Raw genomic sequence first — 27,118 nt, 5'->3', positions numbered from 1 at the left:
AATTATCTCTGAAAACAAAAAGATACGCAGAGTAATTGTCAGTGACTGGCCCAAAAGCAGGTCTCCACTGTGATTTGCTTTTGGAAAGCAGAAACCACAGGAAACTGAGCCTCTGGATCAATCTATTCAGCTAAATCTGTCATCATCCCCCTTTATTTTTAAAGAAATAATTTTCTAAGGTTTAAAGAAATTTTTATTTATGCTCATGTGTATATACTCATACATATATGTGCACTTGCATGCTGCTGGTTCCTGTTTAGTGCAGAAGGCATCAGATTTGAGGAGAAATTTCCAGTGATTATGAGCATACGTCCTGTGAACTGAATTCAGTCCCTCTACGAGGGCAATTAGTGTGCTTAACTACCGCGTATCTATCTCTGATTCCTTTGGTAAGATTGGTTTGAGTTGTAGAGAATAAGCTGTGTGTCACTTTTCTACATGTTCAGGTGATGCCCTAGTCACCTTTTACTTTTGTCTCCTTTTAATACAGGAATTGGAAGGAGATGAGGAGGGAGAAGAGGAGGATGATGCTGAGGTTAACCCCAAGGTTAGTTATTTGAGGACTTCCTGAGTACTGCACAGTGGGACTTTTGAAACTGTTCCCATTTTGAGGCAGTGATGCTAGTAATACTTATGTCAAAAAAAAAAAAATCTGCAGTTGAGGGCTGGAGAGATGGCTCAGCGGTTAAGAGCATTGCCTGCTCTTCCAAAGGTCCTGAGTTCAATTCCCGGCAACCACATGGTGGTCACAACAATGAGGTCTGGTGTCCTCTTCTGGCCTGCAGACAGAATATTGTATACATAATAAGTAAATAAATAAATATTTTTTTAAAAAAATCTGCAGTTGAGGGAAGACACCTCATGTGCCTGAAGCATTAGGTGTCTGATTCAACGAGGTGTTGTTCTGCTCTATAGACTTGAGCATGTACCTGTGGCTTCCAGCTCTTCCTTAGAAGAATGCTATAACAGGAAGTACCCATGTTTGTCTATAGAGGACCTGGCAGGAATTGTGTGCTGTAGTAAAGAGAGCATTAGACTGTGGTCAGAACTTCACATTCACACTTGCTGAAAAGATTCAGCAAGTGATTATGATTGAAAACAGAACAGGAAGATTGGCTAAAGAAAACAAAAAAAAATGGACAGGCTGTGTTTCCAATTTTATCTGTTAAGTTTGTGGTTTTCCTCTGTGGCCTCAGGAGACTCTTGTTAGGGGACTGTGGGCACCTGATGACAGAATTCCCTGAACACCTCTAGTGCAGTCATACTGCCTTGTGTTTGACAGTATGTGGGGTCTGTAGAATGCACCCCTGCCTGGTGTCCCTGTGCTCTGCGTCTCTGGGCTAGTGTTTGTCTGTTGTCCTTGTTTTCCCTGTGTGGAGTGTGTGCTAACAACTGCCATTGCAATGACTTGGTGCTGTGGCTGCTGTCCTACTGGAAATGCATGCACCCACTAGGAGGTTCTTGAGGGAGAAATGAGATATGGGCTGTTGACATAGCCACGAATGCTATTCTCCTTAAGGATCTCCTTTGGGTCACAGAGACTGCTGGTGAGCCTGGGGATGGGGAGGCATGTTTCATGCCTTGTAGGCACTGATTGGACACACATTCACCGTCAGTTAGCTTAGCAGGGACCAGGGCAGCTTGTCACATGCACACTTCAACGTGGTGTACCTTGGCCTTTGTGCTGTGCTTGTCTCACTTAGCCTCTGGTGTATCCCCTCTCCCCCTTTTCTTTTTCCTCTTGTTTCCCCTTTGTCACCCTGCAGAGCCTTCTGTCTCTTCTCAGTCCCTGGTTTTGAAGAGAGCCTCTCACCCGGGTGATCATGTGATTAGTAAAAAGCCCTTTGGACACCCGGCCTCTTGCATTATCTGGGTGTGGAGAGAAGCTACAAAAGTAATGGGGCACAATGGTGAGCTGTTGTTGTGAGCAGTCCAAGGGATGTCCTGCTGTCCTTGGGTCAAGATGTGGTTCTGTGGCTTCACGTGCATCTTCCAAAGTGAAGGGTTACTAGAATCTGCACACAAAAATTGCATTGAAACTGTTGTCTGGGAGTTGTTTGTTGTAAGAGGGAATGAGGTTCTGACCTTGGGAAGGAGTGCAGCTCTGCTGTGCTGGAGCTGCTCCTGCCCCTACTGGAAGCCTTTTGTATCATGAGAATGTGGCTGTTGCTTCCTGTATAATTCTGTACATTTCATTTCTTTCATGCTGACAGTTCCTTTCAATTTTTTTCCCCATTTAGGTGTAATTTTTGTGTTAATCATTCATGCATTTCTAGGTAAGGTGGAATCTGTTCATACCTAACTTCCAAACTGCTGTCTGTACTTGATTCTTTGCATTATTTTGACTTCTGGGTCATAGACAGATGAAGTCTATCACATTGTGCAGGAGCTATGATTCCTCAGGCCTTGTGAGCAGCGTTTGTACAGGGCTCCACAGCTAAATGCATTTGTAAAACCAGCAGACCAGTGAGACTTAGCTCCTGTTTTCAGGGCCTGGTGGTTTTTTGTTAACTAGGCAATGAGTTGTACTTTGGGGGTGGAGAGGAACATTGTCACTCATGACCGAACAAGAGGTTCTGGGGGTCAGCAGCTGGCAGGATGGCCACTGGAGCCATTTTGGGCACAGCCCTAGTAGGGGAGTTACCTGATGACTATGCTGACTCAGACACCTTTTGGCTATAGTTACCCTGGATTTGTGTAGGTGTCTGCTGGGTTTATACATTGAAGTAGGCATTGTGCAGACAAGTGAGTGAACAGAAGATTAGGTCAGATTGGCGGGAGTCCCTGCCAGTGTGGAGACTATAAAGCCCCACTTCAAGATTGTTTGGAGGGTGACAGCCAGTTGTGGACATGATGGTATGAGGCACCTTTTCTTCCCTGTGTAGTCTGGAGAGCGTCCTTGACCCTTAGACTACTAGCAGGGAGGAGAGACCCTTGCCAGTGACAAGGCCTTCCTGTGGGTGCTCACATTTTAACTACTGCTGCAGTAGGAGAAGGAAGGAAGAAGAGTGGGAGGGGCCGTAAGGATCTCACGTCCCATCTCCTGGGTAGGCCCCTGTCTTCATGGTGAAGACAACAGTTGATAAGGAATTGTCCGGAATGACAGCACAGTCCTACAGAGACTCGACCTGTTGTCCTTGGTGGGCTCACTGTGGAGCCATCTTTACTCCAGCAGTTAAGTGCAGTTGATGGCAGTATTAAAGATACTGTTTATAAAGGCCATAGTAGCAGCAGACCATGGGAGGTATCCACCTTCAGGTAGCTTTGGTATGGGCCTTGCTCCTTCGTGCAGCTGGCATAGTGGTCTCAGCTCCACTGTGCTCTTGACAGCTGCACCTTATGTCCTGTGGGCAAGGTTTCTGCTTGCTTGTGCATTTTAAGTTCTAGCTCCCTCCATTGATACGCAGGCTAGCCTTGAGTGGTCATATTGTCATTAAGATTTGTGATGTGGCAGGTGTTACAGTACAGTTACAGTTTAGTTTCTGACTATGTCACAGGCCAAAGCCAGTAAGTATCCTATTTGCAAAATCTCCTTCAAAATCTTGTTGCCTCAGCGAGAGCACCAGTGGACACTGCTGTCCGCTGCCTGGCAGGGGTGGGGTTTGGAGCTTTAGCATCCCTGTTTAAGCCTCATCACTCTTGCCTTGCCGATGGCCTCTTCCACCTTAGTAAGGGTTGTGCTCCCTAGCAGCTTCATCCTACATTGCTGTGGTCTGTGTTTTGGATTTTACACCCTCACATTTGGTTTTATTGAAGACACAAATGTTAGGTTCTTGTCAAAAAATGCCACTTCATTTTAGGAACAGTACAGGATGCCTGTATTCTGAAGCAGGTAGGAGGTACCCACTCCTGGTCCACCAGTTTTCCACCTGCAATGCCTCTTGTTCCATATGCGTTTTTTATTTCCCTCTGTGCTGGGAGTGAACCCCAGTTGTACCCCAGCCCATGGAGCTCACACCCCTTCCTGTGTGTGCATCGCTTGCCTTCCTCTCTCCTGTCCCTGCTGTACTCGCCTGGGACACCTTGCCTCTCTGATGCTCTCTAGGTCAGTAGGTAAGTGACCTTGGCCACTGTGTTGACTGCCTCTAGGTCTAGCCTTGGCTATCTTCTGACAGCTCTTGCTTGAATCACATCTGTATTGGGGTTTTCTAGAAAAACAACTCATTCCAACAATGGCTATCTCCCAACGGAAAGCTGAAAAATCTGATCCTTGTTCAGTCCACAAGGCTGCTTGTCTTCAGCTGATCCTGTACATGTGTCAGATTTGCAAAGAGGTAGACTCTAATGCCAGTGAAGGAATGGATTTGCTAGAGTGAGGGCAAGCAGACAGAGTTCTTTACATAAGTGTGGCCTGTATTTAAGGTGGGTCTTCTTACCTCAAATAATCTAATCAAGAAAAATCCCTCACAGGAGTGCCTAACAGCTTGGGCTTGAATTAATTCCAGGTGTAGTCAAGTTGACACCTAAGAATAGCGTAGCATCTCGGGGCTTGGGTTTCTTGTTGACTTACAAGGCTCATGAGACACAGGTAGAGATGGGAGTCCCAACCTGGAGAGCTCAGTATGTCCCTGTGTTCTTGTCACAGTCAGTTCAGAGGCTGGAGAGATGGATGGCTCAGCTGTTAAGAGCACTGGCTGCTCTTGCACAGAGGACCTAGGTTCAATTCCCAACAACCACACAGTAGCTAACAACCACCTGTGATTCCAGTTATAGAGTATCCAATGCCTACCCTTACATAGACACACACACACACATAATTTTTTAATTGAAAAAAAGTAAAGGTCAGACCAGGCCAAGGTTCCCCCTTGCATGTTTTGACACTGTGTATATATTTTTTCCTCTGAAGTGTGGTGTCTCAAGGTAGTCTGGGGGTAGAGCGTGTCATACCATAAATACTTCTGGTGTTAACCTTAAATGTTCACACAATGCAGACTTTTCTTATCAGATCCCCATAGCCATGCCAACTAATAGTCAGAATTGCTTTTAATAAATTTATTTTATTGGGGATAGAAAGATGATGGCTAAGCAGTTAGGAGCAACTCACAGTGGTTCACTCTAGTCCAGGGAATCTGACCACCCCCTCTTCTGACTTCTGCTGGCACTAGGAGCATATGTGATACACAGACATACATGGAGCCAAAACACCCATGCACATAATAAAATAACAGCTGGAGAGATGGCTCAGCGGTTAAGAGCACTGCCTGCTGTTCCAGAGGTCCTGAGTTCAATTCTCAGCAACCACATGATGACTCAGAACCATCTATAGTAAGATCTGATGCCCTCTTCTGACCTGCAGAACACTGTATACATAATGAATAAATAAATCCTTTTTTTTTTTTAAGAATATCAGCATAGGGGTTGGAGAGATGGCTCAGAGGTTAAGAGCACTGGCTGCTCTTCCAGAGGTCCTGAGTTCAATTCCCAGCAACCACATGGTGGCTCACAACCATCTGTACTGAGATCTGGCGTGCGAGCATACATCAAGGCAGAATGTTGTATACATAATAAATAAATCTTTAAAAAAAAAGAATAACAGCATAGTGGTGTGCAGGCCTTTAATCTTAGCACTTGACAACCAGAGGCAGGTGAATCTGAGTTCGAAGCCATCCTGGTCTACATAGTGAGTTCTGAAAACAAAGACAAAAAAGGTTTGTTTTTTTTTTTTTTTTTTTTTTTAAGCACTTGAGAGGCTAAGGAACTGTGAGTTCGAGGGCAGCCAGAACTACGTACATAGTCCTTGTCTAAAAATAATTAATTTTTGATGGGTGCTGAAGATAAAACCTAGGGCCTTGGGCATGCCAGACAAGTGCTCCAACACTGGGCTACATCACCAGCTCTTGTTACTTGGAGACACAAGAGTCTCAGTTTGTGAGTCAGGCTGGACCTGAGCATGGTATTTCTCTGTCTTATCCTGGAATTACAGACTTTTCTCACCATACTCCATAGTCACAGTGATTTTTAGTCATAATCCCCTGGGATTCTGGGCAGCAGATAAGTTGAGTACATGTCTTAGCTCTGAGGTAACATTGAAGTACTTGTCTAGCCTCGGGCTTTAAATGGCCTCCATATAAAGCTCCCCAAGATCCTGAATGTGTTTTAAAGGCACCAGGTTTTTGTGTTAGATTGAAAACAGGCATGATTTGGACACCTGCTTTGTGAGACTGATGGACGTGGGTGGCTCTTCACAGGAGTTAGCCCCTGGCTATTTTATCCTGCACCAAAAGCTACTGGAGTTGAATCTGTTAGAGTGGTGTTCTCTGTCTGGAGAGAACCAGCCCGCTGGGAAGGACAGCATTCCCTGAATACCAAGGACAGAACTGACCTTGGGAGAGGAGGTTTCTGGTAGAGATGGGGTGGTCTGTACCAACAGCCTCTTGTGCAGTTCATTTCTGTGGCCCCTAGCACATTCTGAGTTAGACTTTGTATTAGAACAGAAGAGCAAGCTCCTGGAACTTTTTCTGGGGAGTTGACTTGTTCCCATGTCAGCTCTTAAAGTCTGTTTGCCGGAGTCATCTTTTCGGTAAGAAGGAAAAGCTCCTTGAATATTGGTTCTTGTGGGATGGGGAGATTTGCTGAGTGATGCTGGTTTTATTTCCTTCAAATTTTCTATTCTCTTTGCAGAAAGAACCCAGCCAGCCGGCGGAGTGCAAGCAGCAGTAAGAAGCAGCGACCCTGAGGGGCCATCTTGTGGACGGATGTCAGGACCTCAGGCCGCAGGCAGGGTCCTCAGTCCCTGCCAAAGCAGAATTTTGTTGACAGTGCTGTGACATCTAACCATTTCCAAGTGCATGATTCCTCTCCCCCTTCCCTTCTTACTTTGCTTAACTTGTACAGTGGAGACTAGGCTGCAGTTCAGAATAGGAGATTTAGTTGTAGAACCTGCAGCCTTGGTGCCTGAAGACATGTAGGGTGGGCTGGGGTTGTGCCTGGGATTGGCAGAGCCTGGTGATTCTGTGTACGCTACTGAAGAGGCTCGTGGTTTCCAGCCACTGAACTTCGTGGGAAGCTGCTCCAGCTGCTGTACCTAGTCATCTCCCAAGCACTATAGAAGAGGCTGTGCTCGCCTTAGAGCGTGTGGGTTTTTTGTTTTGTTTTGTTTTCTTTTCTTTTTTTTTCTCCTCACCCTCCTCCCTTGAGTTTTGGTTTCAGGACTGGGTGGGTTGTGGCACACGCCTCTGAGACCAGAACTGTCTGGTTCATCCTGTACTTATTTATTCACTTGTGCTTGGGGGGCTTTGAACTTCACTGTCCTCCTCCTCCCACTTACGAGACCATGTTGCTGACTTGACCAGAAGGATGTGGCATCAAATGGAGTGAGGCCCGTGGAGGAAGCCCTGCTGCCTCCTGCCACTAGCTGTTCTGTGCCATGCAGACCACGTGTTGTTGTTGCCTCCGGAGTGTGCTAGGCTTGTAGCCAGGGGGCAAAAGTCCTCCCTCACTAGGGATGGCTGGCCTGTATGTAGAGCACAGCTTCAGCTTGCACACCAGGGCCACACCTGGGTTTGGTGACCAGTTGGTGGTTGGTGTGTGTGTCGTTGTGGTCTTTGGTAGCCAGGACAGCCATGTCCACAGTGACCAGCCATGTAGAGCGTGCTCAGCCTTACCTGATAACACATTTGTAACTGAATACGGTGTTTTCAATTTGTACAGAATAGTTAGAATATTCTATTAAAGTTGTGAAACATGAAAGGAGCACTGTTTTCCTGACAACCCACCTGACCCTCCTGACTGCCCACCCTGATGGACTGAACTGAGTGGCTGCAGACTTCATTCTTGGCTCTGTAAAAGCTTAGCTGTAAAAAACTAATTCTTGGAGCTGTTTGATTGTGGAGTCATCCTGGGGCCCTGGGAATATTATGCTACTCTAAGAAAGGCCTAAGAAATTGGGGCAGGGGTGCTCTTGAGCCATAGCTTTACAGAGCACTGGCTTCCAGAGGAACAGAACCCACATGCTGGCTCACAATCATCTGTAACTCCAATTCCAGGGTATCTGATGCCCTTTTCTAGCCTTTGGGCACTGTTGGCATGTAGTGCACAAGTCTATATGCCCGTGCACATTCATACAATAAGATGAATTGTGGTTTTACTTTTTGAGACAGGATTTCTCTTTGTAGCCCTGGCTAGCCTGGAACTTACTATGTTAGACCAGGCTGGCCTACAAACAGAGATCCACCTACCTCTGCCTCCCCAGTGCTGGGATTAAAGGCGTGTACCATCACTGCCCGTCTAAGATATAACTTAAGAAAACACCTGAATCAGGCTGTGTCCTGTGGATCGGGATCCAGGAGAGATGCGAACCTCACAGGACTGTATGATGTTTTTGTTTTTATTAAAGTTTGGTGGGGAGGGGTGACTGAGATGATGTTGCTATAGACCTGTCTTGCCTCTAACCTGCAACGCCTTCACTGCCTTAGACCCCCACGTGCTAGGAGGTTAGTTTGGTGGCCTTTTCTGACTGAACCTAATGGGGAAGAGCTTATCCCTGGGATGCCTACCTTATGTGCTCAGTTAGTTACAGAAGGCTTACACTGGTTGTGGTGGCACACGCCTTTACTTCCAGCACTTGGGAGGCAGAGGCAGGCAGATCTCTTGAGTTTGAGGCCAACCTGGTCTACAAAGGGACATCAGGACAGCCATGGCTATTCCACAGAGAAAACCTATTTAAAAAACAACTAAGTGTCTTACTCTCCCTGCAAGTCTAGTGTCCCCCTGGCCTGCCTGCATGACTGCTCTGTCCTTTGCCTCATCAAAGCCACAGAAAGTAGTGGGAGAATCAGTCCTGGAGGTGGGCATGCATTAGATGCTTTGACAATGATATGCTTTCTTCATCCTGTGTCATTCTCTAGGGAATCCTCATTTGTGATGGCAGTCTTGCATGCTGTCCCTTACTCCCAGCCTAGTGTGATGGGAGTCACTGAGCAAAGGCCACTTACTGAGTCTCCACCTGAGCCATTTAAATTCACTTACAATCCTCCATTTCACATGCCATTAAAAGATCAGGTAACTGCACAAAATGATGTGCTTGGGTAATTTCCAGGTGTGTTAGCCTGGTGATCCAGCTGGTGTCACAGCAGCAAATAAGGGGTGCTCTTAGTGCTGGCCTTGTCTCTGCCTCCTAATTTGCCACCCTTGGGTAATAGGCCTAGAGCTGGCAAGGGGCTGTTGGCATTGTGTGCAGCACTTTGCACCAAGGCTCCTGTACCCTTTGAATGAGGTGGGTGCCCTTGGCAGACATCCAACAGGCCAAAAGTACAGAGGGTGCCCAGTGTTATGGTTCTCAGAGGTGAGCCATGACAGTGCAACCTTTGGTGTGGGAAGACATAGCAGGAGGGCAGCTTGTGGGGTTACCCAGAATAGAGGTGGACACGGAGGTGTTCGGGGACCCACCTGCTTTGGCACTGGGTCATGGATCTGGGCTACCTGTGATTGGAGGTTCCACACTTGCCTGCACTCTGGAGTCGCAAGAAGAGGGGTTACAGCCTGGAGCCCAAAACTCTGACCATTGCTGGATGCTCAGAGATCCCAAGAAATCTGTCTACCAATCCTGTAGACCTGGGGCAGCAAGCTCGGGGCTATCACTGAAGTATTCCAAATGAGGCATCTAAGCCTCTGGCCAAGGGCTGTGCCTTCTAACTTCCTTCTGCACAGCCTCAACTCCACCTAGGCTGCTGGTGTCAGGGCAGTGGCTGAATGTGTGAGGAGCCTTCACCATGGAAGGGTAAGATGGCATTCAGCCACTGAGATCCCAAGTTAAAGCATCTTTTTGCCTAACAGGTCTCCCTCACCCACTGAAATGCCTAGCCCCAGTGCCTCCCTGGGTGGAACTGGATGGTGCTACCCTGCTAGGGTTTGCATTTGCCTCTGGTAGTGAGGATTACCTGGGAATGCTATGGGGGAGCTAGCTCTGGCCTCTCAGTTGGGTCAGCCAAAATTGTTCGGCTACTGAGTTCTGGCCCAGGACTGAGCTCCCAGTGGGTGCCACTTCCAGCTAAGGAGACCTTGACCTGTAGAGGGGCCAGGCTGTCAGAAGAATCTCCAGCATTCCCCAGGCTTCCTGCCAGTTACACAATCCATCGAAGGCCTTCCAGGCCTTCCTCTGCAGACATAACGCACACATCCTTCCACCCCAGACTGGGTCCAAGCCCACCCACCAGCTGGCACTACCCTGGCAGGTGTTCATCTGACCTGCTTTCCTGTATGTGGAGTCATTTTTCAAACATGGACCTTGAAGTCCTGACAGGAAACACTGCCCAGTGCACAGACCACTAGCCTAGAGTTTTTGGACATCAATGGCTGAAGAATGAGGCCTGCAGACACCAAGACCAAGTAAACTTCACGTGCCTGGATGGAGCCCTGTGCCAGCCAACTGCCGGCCATGCTGATTCCTCTCCCAGGTGGAGACCGGATGTTGTGACAACCCAATATGTGGTGTATGGGACAGATTACACTCTGGTGCCTCAGCTAACTCACTTCATGGGGTGTGTCTAACTGCCCCTGCCCATTCCAGCCTCCCCAGTCCAGTACTAGAGGACAGACAGCTGCTGCCTTCAGCAGGATGCTATCAGAATGCCTTTGAGTCTCAACCTGCTTAAGTTCTGACTGGACTGGCACTCCTAAACCCCGTGTTCATCTGGGGAGCAGAGAGCAGGTGGCTCCTGTGGCTATTACATGCTGAGACTTGGAACAAGCCCCACCCCCCTGGCCAGCCATTCCCTGCTCTGCTGTGGTGTGGGGGAGCTGTCTGGTCCCTGAGCATCACCACTGAGGGTGAAGCTAGGGGCAGTGATGAGCATGAACTCACTGGCCAGGCCCATTCCATGTTCGATGGATGCAGGACAAGTGCTCTCAAGCTGGCCCCCAGATATGCAGACGTGGCAAAGAGTCTGCATATGTAATCAGGTAAAGGGATGGCCACGAGTCAGCAGGTGGGCCTTCAGCCTGCCTTTGCTGAAGCCCAGTGACTTGCTGTGGAGTGCCCCTCCAGCTGCTTCTCTGGGCACATATCAAGACAGGCAACCATGAGCTGGATGCCAGTGACATCAGACACCTCCAAATCCCGCTTCACTGTGTTCACACAGGTTATGTGTGTGAGACCAGGAAGACCTGCCTGGGTCTTGGCCTTGACCCTGTTAGCGCTTCTATCACATTGCACCAATATTGAGGAGCAGCAGTGAGCTTCCTCCCTCGTTCCAGAGTGCAAATATCCATAATGTCGTCAGGTCTTCAACTTCCCAGTCCTGACAACATTGCTGGCTGCTTCATCTGTGTGTGCCCCTGGGAGTGGTCACTCAGACTGCCCTTAGACCTGCTGGTCACATGACTTCCCAGTATGGAAGCATAGACCACATACAGTTCCACAAATGTGGCAGGGCTTTGCTTCCTGCAGATTTCAGAGGGTCCTTCTTCTGCTCCCAGCCCTAAGAACCTCCAGTGTCCTTAGCCTGTGGCCCTGTCACTGCTGTCTGCGCTCAGTCTTCACCCAGACTCCTCCTCTCCATGTGTCTTAGAGAACACTGGGGATGGCATTACTGGCTACCCGGGAAACATCTCTAGCCAATAAGGTCATGCTCTCAGGTTCTGAAGATTAGGAGGTGGTCTTTGGGGGCCACCACTCAGCCAGGGAACACCCCTTAAATATCAGGTGAGATGGGGAGGTGCCCACAGAGACCCCAGTCTAGGAACATTCGAGTAGTTGGTAAGGTGGTGTCTACTGTGAGGGATGCCCCTCGCAGTCCTCTCAGTTCTTTTTCCATAGTGAGTTCATAGCTGCTCCTTCAGCTCCTTGACTGGAGCCCGGCGAGGGCAGGACTCATTAGGCTCCGCCTCCCTCTTCTGTCAGACAAGTGGGCCCCTTCAGCTCCCCAGGCCTGGCCAGCATGGACTCATTTTACCAGCCCTGCAGGTGCCATGCCCACCCGTGAATCCTGAGAACAAGTCTGTGCTCCACCCAGTGTGGCTCAGCACATCAAGGAGCTGAGTCCTGCTCTTGCTGACCATTGCACCTGGTCCATCCATGCTCTGGCTTCGGAATGTCTCAGATGAGCTTTTGACTGTCTTCAGACTCATCTCCCAAGTGCCCTGGTTGGTTCTAGCAGACATTTTCATGTGCTTCATTGCAAGGGCCTTGAGAACTTAGAGCAAGGATACTGCAAGCTGGGTGGTGGTGCACACCTTTAATTCCAGCACTCAGAAGACAAAGGTATCACAGTGGATCTCTGAGTTCGAGGCAAGCTACAGAGCAAGTTCTAGGACAGCTGAGGTTACCCAGAGAAACCCTGTCTTGAAAAACAATAGCAACAACAACCAAAAGAAAAAAGAAAAGGAAAGAAAGGTTACTTACTCTAGGTGGCAGCACACTCCAGCAAATGGGAACCAGGGACAGAGATTAGCTCTGGAGACTGAGGGCAGGATGACAGCAAAGACCTGAAACCAGGCAGGGCAGGTAGATCAGGTCTCTGCCCAGGCTTCTTGCTTTGCTTAGGCTGTAGATGGGGAGAAGAGGAATCCATGACTGACCTCACTAGACTAACTGTCCTAGACTAGAGTCTCTCTGGTATCAGGTGCTGACTTCTGCAGTGTACCTGAGGACCTGCCCTTGATGAGAGGCAAGCCTCAGACACCCTAGCAGTCCTTGAGGAGGCAAGGGGAGAATCTTGAAGACAGGAGGGCAGGAGAACCAGTCGAAAGCCTCTGTGAGTTCACAGCCCACAGGAAAAGGGTGGCATTCAGTCCCCAACAGGCTCCATGACACATCATTTCCTCATAGGCTGGCTGCTTCACCAAGCTGGTTGGACAAGTGCTTATCAGGCTGGCCTCGTCACCACGAGGAGGTGACCTCATTGGGGAAGTTCCAAAGAGGTGCCTTCTTTCTCCCAGCTGAGCCAGAGCCTCACACTGCTCAGCTCCAGTGCCAAGGGGTCAGGCAGCTAGAAAGGACAGCAAGTGTTCAGGCAGGAAGTTTAGGGACACATAACCCTCTGTGGCCTGCCTGGGTGGCTCAGTTTGTGTCAATCCGGATACTGCCCCAATAAATATTAGTAAACTTGGCCAGGAGTGACGCTGGCTGACGTGAGAGGCTTAGTCCCCTATGCTGCCCCGCTTCTGAGAAGCCCTAACCCAGCACCATCCCCACACCAAGTTAAGGGACTGTTTCCTGATTCCAGGTACTGGGTGCAATAGAGCCTACCTTTTTTAAAAAACTACTTATTTCTTTGCTGATTGATTGACTGATTAATTAATTTGTGCGTGTGTGTGTAAGTCAGAGGACAACTGTGGGTATCAGTTTTCTGATGTGGGACCATGTGGGTTCTGGGAATCTGCAGGTGTTGCCAGATCTGATGGTGAGTACTTTGAACTGGTTTAGCCATCTCATCAGCATCCCTCCCCCTTTAAAATGTTTATTTCTAGGCATTGTGGGACACACCTTAAATTTCAGCAACCAGAGGCAGGCCGATCTCTCTGAGTTCAAGGCTAGCTTGGCCTAATGGCCAGGTCAGCCAGGGCTACACAATGGGACCCTGTTTTAAAAATAAACAGACAGGGGACTAGAGAGATGACTCAGTGGTTAAGAGCACTGGCTGTTCTTCTAGAGGACCCAGAGTCTATTCCCAGTACCCATATAGTGAATCACACTGTTTGTAACTCCAATTCCAGGGGATCTGACGTCCACTTCTGGCCTCTGGGTACTGCATATGTGAGACGCAGACATATATGAAGGCTAAGAACCTATACACATAAAATAAAAATAAAGGAAAAGATTAAAAGATTTAATTATATATATAATTTATATATAATTTAATTTATATATATTTGTGTGAATGAACGCTATATGCATGCAGTACCTATGGAGGCCAGAAGAGGGCATCTGATCTCCAGGCATTACAAGCAGTTGTAAGCAGCCTGCTACAGGTACTGGGAACCAAACTCGTAGGTTCTCTGAATAGCAGCCAGTGCTCTTAACTGCTGAGCCATCTCTAAAGCCCTTAACTAGACTTCTTGTGGTGTGAATCCCACAGGCTGCTATGTGACACTAGTTGAGTCACTTCATTCTCTGAGTGCCTCCCCACACCCCTGCCACCTTGTAGTGTAATATAATAATGGGAAGGAGAGGACGCCAGCTTGGGCATGGAGCAGGACCACACCAGCTTCTCCTTGGGTGTCACCTGACCGAGAGCTCAGGTGCAACATCCCACCCAGGGGCACATCCCAATCCACACCAAGACTCATCCTTACAGGACACTGGGACCTGCTCTTGGCTGTCAGGAGTCTGCTGAGTGATGTAATGCAGTTGGTAGAGCACTTGAGCAGCATGCATGAGACATTGGGGTCAATCCGAGAACTGCAGAAGAACAGCGTGCATGAGACATTGGGGTCAATCCAAGAACTGCAGAAGAACAGCGTGCATGAGACCTTGGGTTCATTCTGAGAACTGCAGAGGAACAGCATGCATAAGACCTTGGGGTCATTCTGAGAACTGCAGAAGAACAGCATGCATGAGACCTTGGGTTCATTCTGAGAACTGCAGAAGAACAGCATGCATGAGACCTTGGGTTCATTCTGAGAACTGCAGAGGAACAGCATGCATGAGACCTTGGGTTCATTCTGAGAACTGCAGAGGAACAGCATGCACGCATGAGACCTTGGGTTCATTCTGAGAACTGCAGAAGAACAGCATGCATGAGACCTTGGGTTCATTCTGAGAACTGCAGAAGAACAGCGTGCATGAGACCTTGGGTTCATTCTGAGAACTGCAGAAGAACAGCGTGCATGAGACATTGGGGTCATTCTGAGAACTGCAGAAGAACAGCATGCATGAGACCTTGGGTTCATTCTGAGTACTGCAGAAGAACAGCATGCATAAGACCTTGGGTTCATTCTGAGAACTGCAGAGGAACAGCATGCATAAGACCTTGGGTCCATTCTGAGAACTGCAGAAGAACAGCATGCATGAGACCTTGGGTTCATTCTGAGAACTGCAGAAGAACAGCATGCATGAGACCTTGGGTTCATTCTGAGAACTGCAGAAGAACAGCATGCATGAGACCTTGGGTTCATTCTGAGAACTGCAGAAGAACAGCATGCATGCATGAGACCTTGGGTTCATTCTGAGAACTGCAGAGGAACAGCATGCATGAGACCTTGGGTTCATTCTGAGAACTGCAGAAGAACAGCATGCACGCATGAGACCTTGGGTTCATTCTGAGAACTGCAGAAGAACAGCATGCATGAGACCTTGGGTTCATTCTGAGAACTGCAGAAGAACAGCATGCATGAGACCTTGGGTTCATTCTGAGAACTGCAGAAGAACAGCATGCACGCATGAGACCTTGGGTTCATTCTGAGAACTGCAGAAGAACAGCATGCACGCATGAGACCTTGGGTTCATTCTGAGAACTGCAGAAGAACAGCATGCACGCATGAGACCTTGGGTTCATTCTGAGAACTGCAGAAGAACAGCATGCATGAGACCTTGGGTTCATTCTGAGAACTGCAGAAGAACAGCATGCACGCATGAGACCTTGGGTTCATTCTGAGAACTGCAGAAGAACAGCATGCACGCATGAGACCTTGGGTTCATTCTGAGAACTGCAGAAGAACAGCATGCACGCATGAGACCTTGGGTTCATTCTGAGAACTGCAGAAGAACAGCATGCATGAGACCTTGGGTTCATTCTGAGAACTGCAGAAGAACAGCATGCATGAGACCTTGGGTTCATTCTGAGAACTGCAGAAGAACAGCATGCATGAGACCTTGGGTTCATTCTGAGAACTGCAGAGGAACAGCATGCATGCATGAGACCTTGGGTTCATTCTGAGAACTGCAGAAGAACAGCATGCATGCATGAGACCTTGGGTTCATTCTGAGAACTGCAGAGGAACAGCATGCACGCATGAGACCTTGGGTTCATTCTGAGAACTGCAGAGGAACAGCATGCACGCATGAGACCTTGGGTTCATTCTGAGAACTGCAGAAGAACAGCATGCACGCATGAGACCTTGGGTTCATTCTGAGAACTGCAGAGGAACAGCATGCACGCATGAGACCTTGGGTTCATTCTGAGAACTGCAGAGGAACAGGGGTGGTGGTGTGCACCTGCAATCCCAGCACTTGACAAGTGGAAGAAGGGTGGAGGCTCATTTGAAGGTTATGCTTCTTGAGTTCCAATCTAACCTGGGCTACATGAGACTCTTTTTTTTTAAGATTTCTTTATTTATTATGTATACAAGATTCCTTCCATGTATGCTTGCATGCCAGAAGAGGGCACCAAATCTCATTATAGATGGCTGTGAGCCACCATATGGTTTCTGGGAATTGAACTCAGGACCTTTGGAAGAGCAGTCAGAGCTCTTTACCTCTGAGGCATCTCTCAAGCCCGGGACTCTGGTTTTTTTTTCCGTTTATTTATTTATTAAAGATTTCTGTCTCTTCCCCGCCATCTCCTCCCATTTCTCTCCCCCTCACCCAATCAAGTTCCCCTTCCTTGTCAGCCCATAGAGCTATCAGGGTTCCCTGCCCAGTGGGAAGACCAAGGACCACCCACCTCCATCCAGGTCTAGTAAGGTGAGCATCCAAACTGCCTAGGCTCCCACAAAGCCAGTACGTGCAGTAGGATCAAAAACCCACTGCCATTGTTCTTGAGTTCTCAGTAGTCCTCATTGTCTGCTATGTTCAGCGAGTCCGATTTTATCCCAGGTTTTTTCAGATCCAGGCCAACTGGCCTTGGTGAGTTCCCGATAGAACATCCCCATTGTCTCAGTGTGTGGGTGCACCTCTCTCGGTCCTGAGTTCCTTGCTCGTGCTCTCTCTCCTTCTGCTCCTGATTTGGACCTTGAGATTTCTGTCCGGTGCTCCAATGTGGGTCTCTGTCTCTGTCTCCTTTCCTCGCCTGATGAAGCTTAATATTCAGGAGGATGCCTATATGTTTTTCTTTGGGTTCTCCTTATTTAGCTTCTCTAGGATCACTAATTATAGGCGCAATGTCCTTTGTTTATGGCTAGAAACCAAATATGAGTGAGTACATCCCATGTTCCTCTTTTTGGGTCTGGCTTACCTCACTCAGGATAGTGTTTTCTATTTCCATCCATTTGCATGCAAAATTCAAGAAGTCCTTGTTTTTTACTGCTGAGTAGTACTCTAATATGTATATATTCCATACTTTCTTCATCCATTCTTCCATTGAAGGGCATCTAGGTTGTTTCCAGGTTCTGGATATTACAAACAATGCTGCTATGAACATAGTAGAGCATATACTTTTGTTGTATGATAAGGCCTCTCTTGGGTATATTCCCAAGAGTGGTATTGCTGGGTCCAGGGGTAGGTTGATCCCGAATTTCCTGAGAAACCGCCACACTGCTTTCCAAAGTGGTTGCACAAGTTTGCATTCCCACCAGCAATGGATGAGTGTGCCCCTTTCTCCACAACCTCTCCAGCAAAGGCTATCATTGGTGTTTTTGATTTTAGCCATTCTGACAGGTGTAAGATGGTATCTTAAAGTTGTCTTGATTTGCATTTCCCTGATTGCTAAGGAAGTTGAGCATGACCTTAAGTGTCTTTTGGACATTTGAAGTTCTTCTGTTGAGAATTCTCTGTTAGCTCAGTGCCCCATTTTATAATTGGGTTGATTAGATTTTTGCGGTCTAATTTCTTGATTTCTTTATATATTTTGGAGATCAGACCTTTGTCAGTTGCGGGGTTGGTGAAGATCTTCTCCCAGTCAGGGGGTTGCCTTTTTGTCTTAGTGACAGTGTCCTTTGCTACAGAAGCTTCTCAGTCTCAGGAGGTCCCATTTATTCAATGATGCCCTTAGTGACTGTGCTGCTGGGGTTATACGTAGGAAGTGGTCTCCTGTGCCCATGTGTTGTAGAGTACTTCCCACTTTCTCTTCTATCAGGTTCAGTGTGTTCGGACTGATATTGAGGTCTTTAATCCATTTGGACTTGAGTTTTGTGCATGGCGATAGATGTGGATCTATTTTCATTCTTCTACAGGTTGACATCCAGTTTTGCCAGCACAATTTGTTGAAGATGCTCTCTTTTTTCCATTGTATACTTGTAGCTCCTTTATCGAAAATCAGGTGTTCATAGGTTTGTGGGTTAATGTCAGGGTCTTCTATTCGATTCCATTGGTTGACCTCTCTGTTTTTATGACAAAACCAAGCTGTTTTTAATACTGTAGCTCTGTAATAGAGTTTGAAGTCAGGGATGGTAATGCCTCCAGATGATCCTTTATTGTATAAGATTGTTTTGGCTATCCTGGGTTTTTTGTTTTTCCATAGAAAGTTGATTATTGTCTTCTCCAGATCTGTGAAGAATTTTGATGGGAGTTTGATGGGGATTGCATTTAATCTATAGATTGCTTTTGGTAGAATTGCCATTTTTACTATGTTGATCCTCCCAATCCAAGAGCAGGGGAGATCCTTCCATTTTCTGGTGTCCTCTTCAATTTCTTTCTTCAAAGACTTAAAGTTCTTGTCATATAGATCTTTCACTTCCTTGGTCAGAGTTACCCCAAGATATTTTATGTTATTTGTGGCTATCGTGAAAGGTGATGCTTCTCTGATTTCCCTCTCTGTTTCCTTATCCTTAGTGTATAGGAAGGCCACTGATTTTTTGGAGTTGATCTTGTATCCTGCCACGTTACTAAAGGTGTTTATCAGCTGTAGGAGTTCTTTGGTAGAGTTTTGGGGGTCACTTATGTATACTATCATATCATCTGCAAATAATGAAAGCTTAACTTCTTCCTTTCCAATACGAATCCCCTTGATCCCCTTATGTTGTCTTATTGCTATTGCTAGAACTTCAAGCACTATATTGAAGAGGTATGGAGAGAGTGGACATCCTTGTCGTGTTCCTGATTTTAGTGGGATGGCTTTGAGTTTTTTTCTGTTTAATTTAATGTTAACTGTCAGCTTGCTGTAAATAGCTTTTATTATATTTAGGTATGACCCATGTATCCCTAGTCTCTCCAAGACCTTTATCATAAAGGGGTGTTGAATTTTGTCGAATGCTTTTTCAGCATCTAATGAAATGATCATATGGTTTTTTTCTTTCAGTTTATTTATATGGTGGATTACATGGATAGATTTTCGTATGTTGAACCAGCCCTGCATCTCTGGGATGAAGCCTACTTGATCATAATGGATAATTTTTCTAATGTGTTCTTGGATTCGGTTTTTGCCAGTATTTTGTTGAGAATTTTGCGTCGATATTCATGAGTGAGATAGGCCTGTAATTCTCTTTCTTGGTTGGGTCTTTGTGTGGTTTTGGTATCAGAGTAACTGTAGCTTCATAAAAGGAATTTGGCAGTGACTCTTCTGTTTCTATATTGTGAAATACATTTAGGAGTATAGGTATTAGCTCTTCTTGGAAGTTCTGGTAGAATTCTGCATTGAAACCATCTGGTCCTGGGCTTTTTTTGGAAGGGAGATTTTTGATAACCATTTCTAATTCTTCGCGACTAACAGGTCTATTTAGATCGTTCACCTTGTCTTGGTTTAGCTTTGGTATATGGTACTTATCTAAAAAAAAGTCCATTTCTTTTGCATTTTTCCAGTTTTGTGTCATACAGGCTTTTGTAGTAAGATCTAATGATTCTCTGAATTTCCTCTGTGTCTGTGGTTATGTCCCCCCTTTTCATTTCTGATCTTACTTATTTGCGTGTTCTCCCGAGACTCTGTTTTAAAAAAAGTGGCAGGGCCTGAGGTATATCTCAATAGAAGCTAGCACTCTTGACTGGCACACAAGGCCCGGGATTTGATGTCTAGCAACACCTAATCAATTAACTAATGAATTGATTTAGTTTTAAAGGCTCTTTAAAAATACACTTACTGGGGGCTGGAGAGATGGCTCAGTGGTTAAGAGCACTGGCTGTTCTTCCAAAGGTCCTGAGTTTAATTCCTGACAACCACATGGTGAATCACAACTATCCATAATGAGATCTGGCACCTTATTCTGGCCTACAGGCAGATACTGCATATATAATAAATAAGTAAATCCTTTTTTAAAGTACACTTATTTTGATTCTATGTTCTTTGAGTGTTTGCATATGTATCAGTGCATCACATATATGCAATACCTGAGGAGGCCAGAAGAGGGTGCTGGATTCCCCTAGAACTGGAGTTACAGATGGTTGAGAGCTGCCATTGGGGACGAAATGGGGCTCCTTGCAAAATCAGACTGTGCCCTTAACCCTGGCCCATCTCGCCATCCCTTAATTTAAGAAAATAGTTTAAAATGATTTTATATAAAAGGTACTGAGTGGGGGCTGCAAGACAGCTCAGCAAGAAAGCAAAAGCAGTTGCTATGCGTGTCTGATGTCCTGAATTTGGTCCCCAGAACCCATGGCGGAAGGAGAGAACAAATTCCTGAAACTTGTCCTTTTACCTCCATGTGCTGTGGCTCAGGCACACCTGTGCACACACATAGACAAATAAGAAGGAAGAAAAAATAGCCGAGGGTGCTGGGGACTGGAGCTCAATTAGTAGAGCACTTGGGTTTGAGCTGTCCTGCATAAAATTAGGAGTGCTCTGAACACCTGTGATTCCAGCACTGGACAAGTGGAGGCAGGAGGATCAAAGGTTTAGGGTTGTCACACAACAAGTTCAAAACCAGCCTGGGCTACATGAGACCCTGCCTCAACACCCTCACAAAACAACAAGAAAGCCTGGGGTCCCAAAGCCTCTCACTTGGGCTCTTGAGTCAGAGCTTGCTTCCTCCTGATGCCTGTCCCAACAGCCTGAGAAACAGAGACAGGCACCCCAGGCCCCTTTCCTCAGGGGACTCAGATGGCCTCTGGGGGTTGGGGACAGAACCTTTCTGGCAGTGTGACCCTGGCACGACACTGTCCTTTCTGAGCACCTGTGGAAGACAGACGTTCCCTAGGGTGTCACTAAGAAAGTCTGTACATGTCTAAGGTACCAACTACAGATGTTCCCTAGGGTGTCACTAAGAAAGTCTGTACATGTGTAAGGTACCAACTACAGATGTTCCCTAGGGTGTCACTAAGAAAGTCTGTACATGTGTAAGGTACCAACTACAGGTGTTCCCTAGGGTGTCACTAAGAAAGTCTGTACATGTCTAAGGTACCAACTAGTTTCTTACTGACTTGGCCATGCTAGATTGCAGGATCCAACAGCTGCCGGGTGACCAGTCAAGGGCTCTCTGTTGACAGAGGACCTAACGTTGGTCAGCTCTACTCACCTGGATGTTAGTTCACCAGAAGCTGTCACACCCCGCACCCGGTCTTGACCTCGTCTAAGGGACCTGGACTCTGGACAGGAAGCCCTCAAAGGGATGACAGACACAGGGTTTTCTGTGTCCTGTGCCAAGCCTCCTGGTTTCCTTCCTCACTTCTTTCCTCACGGCAGGGCCCTGTCTCCTGGGCCATTCCTAACTTCCAGAGAGCAGCTGGGTAAAGAGAGGAGTTGGGTGACTGGGTTACAGCCTAGCTCATCGGCCCCTGCCCTGGTCTTTAAGTGCTCACCCTCCTCCTCTGCCCTTGGGGTTGTTCAGGCTGTCTGTCCTTTGCACTTTTTTTTTTCCCAGTGACACAGGTTAGAATATTCTGTTTGAATCTATGGGATGGTGGTGGAAGCACACAGTGTCTGGTGCTTGGAGAGCAAAAGGCCCTCCATGATCTTCGGGGACCCTTTCAAGATCCCCATAAGTGCCAGATCCCTGCCCCTATTCTCACTCTACCGTCTACCAGCAGTGATTCTGCTAACGAGGGCTCACTCCCTCCTGACTCCCTGGCACTCAGTATGGCATGCACAAGGTGCCTGAGCAGTACCAAATGTCAGCGAGGCCTGGAGCAAGAGCTCCTCTGAGCAGCATGGAGAGCAGAGCATGATGGGAATGGGGATCCCGGGCAGCTGCCATTCATTCCCTGTCCTAACTTCCACTTTCTGGAGTGGCCTCTTTCTTGATTTAGGCTTCACCTACTGGAAGCACACACGGGGCAGCCCAGGCCACCATGTGGCCAAGCAGCAGGGGAGGGACACCAGGGAGAGTTGGCACCCCTGGGAGTTCTTTCAGCCTGTCTTTGGCTAGTCAGCTGGGATGCCTTCAGCATGAATTCTCTACCTATTTTACCCGAGGGTCCCAAGCGCACCTGCCCCCGTTCACCTGGGTTGCTCTCCTCTGAGGCAGGCAGGGCTGGCTCACTGCCGACCTATCTCTCTATTGTTGTTCTCTTCTTACACAACTATCCTGGACCCTCCTGCTCTCCACACACCCCTCAGAGCCCTGGGCAGAGATTGTAAATCTCCTTTTTCCTCAGGGACCCTGAAGGGCAGGGTTCCGTGTGCACTGGGGAAAGGGGCTTGTGGAATTCACAGTGAGAGGCAGGGGGTGGGTCCAGGATTTCTTGCTTCATGTCTTTATTTAATAAAAATTTTTTACACTACTTTGCTCACTCCCTATGTGTGCATTTGTGCACGAAAGCCAGAGGACAGTTTGAGGGACTCAGGTTCCCTTCCCCCACCATGCTAGTCCCAGGGATTAAACTCAAGCTATCAAGGTTGAGAGGGAGTTGCCTCTACCCACGGAGCTCTCTTGCCAGCCCTCTCTCTTTTTTGTTGTTTATATTCATAATTTAATTTTTTTTAAAATTTTTTTGAGACAGGGTTTCTCTGTGTGGCTCTGGCTGTCCTGGAACTCACTCTGTAAACCAGGCTGGCCTCAAACTCACAGAGATTCTCTTGCCTCTACCTCCCTGAGTCTTGGGATTAAAGGCATATGCCACCACTGTCCAGCTTAGATTTTAAAAAAATTTAAATTTAGTTCATTTTGTGTGTTTGAGTGCATCGCCTGCATCATGTGCCTGAGCACATGGATGCCTGGTGCCTGAGAAAGTCTGAAGAGGACATCCCATGGGGTTATGGATGGAAGCCACTCTGTGGATGCTGGCAAACCAACCCCGGGTCTCTGAAAATGCAACATTAACCCCTGACCTACTGGGCCAGTCCCAAGGTGTTTTTTTTTTTTAATAAGATTTATTTTTATTTTAATGTATATGTGTCTGAGTGTTCTGGGGGGGGGGAGGAGGGGTCAGGAGAGGGTGACGTGTTCCCTGGAGATGGATGGATGGTTGTGATCCACCCAGCTGGAAGCAGGAACCAAATTTAGGTCCTCTGAAAGAACAGCAAGCACTCATACTGCTGAGCCATCTCCCCAGGCCCCTTATTTCATTTCTTTTGCTACGTGGCTCTGGGTAGTCTTAAACTCACTATAAAACAAAGACTGACCTAGATTGGGCGTCTAGATTGGTTCTTGCCTCAGCCTTCTCATTGCGGGCTATACCTTAGCCTCCGACTCACACCAGGCCACAGAACTGCGGCTTTAGGCTGTCAGTCTTAACTTCAGTTCTAAGTGGGCAGGCCTGCGTTTTCAATGGGAGCCAGCAGGTCTGCACATAGTCTAGTTCTCCAACAGCTAGGGATGTTTCCTTGAAGCACCCCTGCTCCCCATCCCACCCAAGACCCCTGCCCCCCACCCCAATACCCTGCCCCCATCACACACCAGTGGGGGACTCCTGGGGGGGTCCCTTGGCCAACCCCTCCCTCATGCCTGGGAACCTTGGAGGAGCAGCGTCCGCTTCCTGCTGTTATTAAGCCTTTAAAGGCAGAGGGTAAATAAAACCGCGCACTGAAAGGGATGACTCAGCCACCCCCGCCACCCCTGGCCTAGGTCTGTCGGTCCCCACATTCTCCAGACCAGCTTTGCTAGCCCCCCCAGAGTTTCCTGCAGGTCTGGGGTTGTAGGGCCGGAACCCGAGGTGTCTGCCGCCCGGGTTGGGGCACACAAGGGCCCCAGGAAGGAGGCAGACCTCTCTGTTCACATGGCTGAGCATTGCAGGGTGCTCCTTCCCCGTTTCGCACTGCCTAACTTGATAAAGGCCATTGTCCCATTTTACAGAAGGGAAAAGAAACTCAGAGAATTCCTTCGAGGCAAAACTTCGGGGAGCTTTATGGCCAACAAAGCCCGTTGGGGCAGAGCCACTTCCCAAGAAGGTCTAGTGGGTGGCCTTTGGATGTGTGCCCAAACTGGGAGGAGACAGCTGCCAGGGCCGGGAAAAAACCCGTGGGTCCGTGACCTTCGTGAACCAGGAGCTCTGGGTCTCTCAGTGAGTGTGGTTCTGGGCTCCCTGGTCGGGTCTAGGAGTCGGGAGCTTCCTGGGTCTTTTCGGCCTGTGAGCCGTGGCGCTCAGGGGCCGCTGCGGCACATTCCTAGGCAGGCGGGGCCGGCACCTGGGCCGGGAGGGGACTTCAGCAGGCAGCTGGACGTTGGGGCTGGAGGGGAGGCTTGGGGCGCCCGTCAGAGAGGCGCAGAGTAGCCCCCACCCCCTCTAGCCTCCGATAAGCGCAGCCCCAGGCAGTGGGTAAGGGGCAGCCCGGTGCGGCGGGTGGGGGGCAGCTCCGGGATTCCGCCTGGGCAGGAGAGTGCCCGGCTCCGGGGCGGGTCTAGGACGTTGGGGCGGAGTCCTTATAAGGCCCATGCTGCGGCCCGGCGGCAGAGCGAGCGCATTTGGTACATCCACATCCTTTACCCAATGGCTTCGAAAATCATGAAGGGCTCCGGAGAGATTCTTTGCGAAGGAGAGCTGGAGAAGCGAAGTGACAGCCTGTTCCAGCTGTGGAAGAAGAAGCGCGGCGTGCTCACCGAAGACCGCCTGAGCCTCTACTCCGGGAGCAGCGACCGCGTCAAAGAGCTGCGCTTCAGCTCCATCCTCAAGGTGGATTGCGTGGAGCACACCAACAAGTACGTGTACTTCACCATCGTCACCACCAACTTCAAGGAGATCGACTTCCGCGGCACCGGCAAGAGCTCCTGGAACGCGTTCATCACCCTGGCGCTGATCGACTACCAGAATCGCCGGGCGTTGGAAGGCTTCCGTCGCCACCGTTTTCAGCGCGTCGCGTCGGAAGAGCAGCCGGAATCCGAAGAGCAGCGCGCCCTGAGTCCGTGGTGAGTGCCGCCCTCGTCCGCGCTGTCCGTGTACGGGGGTATGGGGGTGTGTGGATGCGGGTCATGCTGCCCAATGGGGGGAAAACTTCAATTTCAAAAGCTACGGGACGGGGGGACGACGACGACGACTACGACGAGGACTCGGGGATTCTAATTCTTGAAGACGTCTAGGAGAGGGGATCTGGGACGGAAGACAGGTCTCTCACCCCACTTGGAGGCTTATAGGATGCACCCGGATCTGCTCTAGGACAGCTACTGACTCAGTCTTCTCCCCACAGAGACACACGGGACCAGTCGAGCCGGGAACCAGCCCACGCGGCCGCGTCAAACAGGATCCCAGCAGATGCCCCGGGCGACGCCGCTGCTCCTCTCCGAAGATTCTCCCATACTTGCTGAGCCTCGCCCCGCTGTGCGGGGCGTGCTAACTTATTGGACAATATTTATTTTGATGGTCGTCAACTGTCAATCCACCGTCTTAATATTTCTGCCTTAATATTTTTTTATACTGTATTTTCACTCCAAATAAACAATGCCATTTCTCTTTTTTAACTTGCGTGGTCCGCGTAGTTCCTGCTGGGGCGGGGGTTTGGAAGGGCGGGAGGGTGAAAGGGTCTCCCGTCCTGTGTCGTTCCCTCTACACATCTCAGGAACCATTCAAACTGCTTTTGAATGAACTGTCACCTGCCAAGTGGGGTTCACAGCCTCTCCAGGTCAGGAAGTACTCTGGGTGTGGCCTGGATACCTTTTACTCCTGGGTGTGGCTTGGGGAGGATAGGGCTGGTGGCCATGCTTGCTCAGAGTTCACTCACTAACTGGCACCAGGACACCTGAGCAGTCGCTCTGTTCACCAGGGTGGCTGCCCTCATTGTCCCCTCCCACCCACATACCATCTGTCCAGCAGCTGATGTGAAGGACTGATGGTTGACAGTTTGACAACCGCCCCCCATCACTGGACCACAGAGCTTGAGAGCCCAGCTCCCAGCCCTCCTGGCCAGTGTCTAGCAACAGGGCTAGCACACTGTGTACATCTTTTTGTCACAAATGGGAGGCAGGCCTGGCTGTCTCCAGCGATGGAGCAGCGGGGGCCCAGAGCTGCCTTACTGGTGTGGAAGCCTGGGAGCTCACCAGATACCTATGCTTTTACTCCACTTCCTGAGCCATCTGCCCGGTGTCAATTCACACTCCTCACCTGGCTGTGTTCTCTGTGAGGGGCTCTGTGTCAGGTAGGCTCACAGGCAGGCAGGCAGGCCACAGAGCCTGAGACAGAGGTGGATTCCTCCCGAAGGTTTTACTGGAGGACAAGCCCAGAAAGGCACAAGGCTACACTAGGCAGAGTGACAGACACTGAGTCCCTGCCCAAGGGGTCCTGGGCCTCCCTCTCTGGCTGTGGGAATGCCATGAAGATGGAGGTGTCACATGTCTCCCAGCTTAGCCTTGGAAGTCAGGACTGGGAGGGGCTCCCCTTTCTCCTTAGGAAGTCTTGGGTGCTAGAGCTGTTTTTCCTTACAAGGAATTTTCTCTTAAAGAAAACAGGGGAGGAGCTTTTCTAGGAGCAGAAGTGATCAGCAGGGGCCTGGGACCCTTCTGTCCCATTCCTTTAAGGACCTCCTTCCTCCACTGATCCTCACAAGGTCAAATGACACAGCTCAGGGGTTGAGCCCCCTGTTCCTGGTAGGGTTTAAATGGACACAGTGTCCTAAGGTGGTAGGCAGAGTGTGGGCAGACTGTGGAATTCTGAGGTTTAAGGATTCTAAGGTTTGTTTGGTTGTTTGTGTTTTTGTTTTGGGGGTTTTAGTTACTTGTTTTGAGACAGGGTTTCTCTGTGCATCCCTGTCTGGGCTGGAATTCACTTTGTAGAACAGGCTGGCCTTGAGCTTCACCTGCTGGGATTGAAAGGCCTGCACCACCATGCCCAGCAGGGCTGAAGTTTTATGTCTTTCCTCTGCACGTATGTATGTGCGCCACATGTGTGCCTGGAGCCCACGGAAGTCAGAAAAGAACATCAGAGCCCTTGGAACTAGAGTGCTAGATGGTTGTTAACCTTCACATGGATGCAATGAATTGAAGGGGTCCTCTGCAAGGGCAGCAAGTGTTCCTAAGTGCTGAGCCATCTCTTCAGCCAAGAGTCTACGTTTTAACAGCTTCTTTCAAAGAA

The 27,118-nt window shown here is 48.7% G+C and overlaps 2 protein-coding genes across 6 annotated transcripts in view; both read left to right on the top strand.

Moving 5' to 3' along the window:
• Nap1l4 (nucleosome assembly protein 1 like 4) overlaps positions 1 to 7,689 on the top strand; it is a 34,628-nt gene extending 26,939 nt beyond the window's left edge. For 2 of the 5 annotated variants that reach the window (XM_075972874.1, XM_075972873.1), the window contains exons 14-16: positions 491 to 547; positions 2,241 to 2,276; positions 6,622 to 7,689. In XM_075972874.1, coding sequence (XP_075828989.1) covers positions 491 to 547; positions 2,241 to 2,246 — 63 coding nt within the window. In that variant the 3' untranslated portion in view covers positions 2,247 to 2,276; positions 6,622 to 7,689. Of the gene's footprint in view, positions 1 to 488; positions 548 to 2,240; positions 2,277 to 6,621 lie in introns of all 5 variants that reach the window. The other 3 variants (XM_075972875.1, XM_075972871.1, XM_075972872.1) reach the window with 2 other exon arrangements.
• A 16,319-nt stretch (positions 7,690 to 24,008) lies between these two features.
• Phlda2 (pleckstrin homology like domain family A member 2) lies at positions 24,009 to 25,512 on the top strand. Its single transcript, XM_075974933.1, has 2 exons — positions 24,009 to 24,963; positions 25,242 to 25,512. Coding segments are annotated over exons 1-2 (417 nt in total). The 5' UTR covers positions 24,009 to 24,547; the 3' UTR covers positions 25,243 to 25,512.
• Positions 25,513 to 27,118: the final 1,606 nt, after the last annotated feature.

Source organism: Microtus pennsylvanicus, chromosome 5, assembly GCF_037038515.1.
Source record: "Microtus pennsylvanicus isolate mMicPen1 chromosome 5, mMicPen1.hap1, whole genome shotgun sequence".
Taxonomy (NCBI): domain Eukaryota; kingdom Metazoa; phylum Chordata; class Mammalia; order Rodentia; family Cricetidae; genus Microtus; species Microtus pennsylvanicus.
Note: the sequence above shows the minus strand (reverse complement) of the source record. Positions and strands in the feature narration are given on the sequence as shown.

What these genes read in the sequence shown, in the direction of transcription:
- Phlda2 (XM_075974933.1), top strand. Translation starts at nt 24,548, where the DNA reads ATGGCTTCGAAAATCATGAAGGGCTCCGGAGAGATTCTTTGCGAAGGA.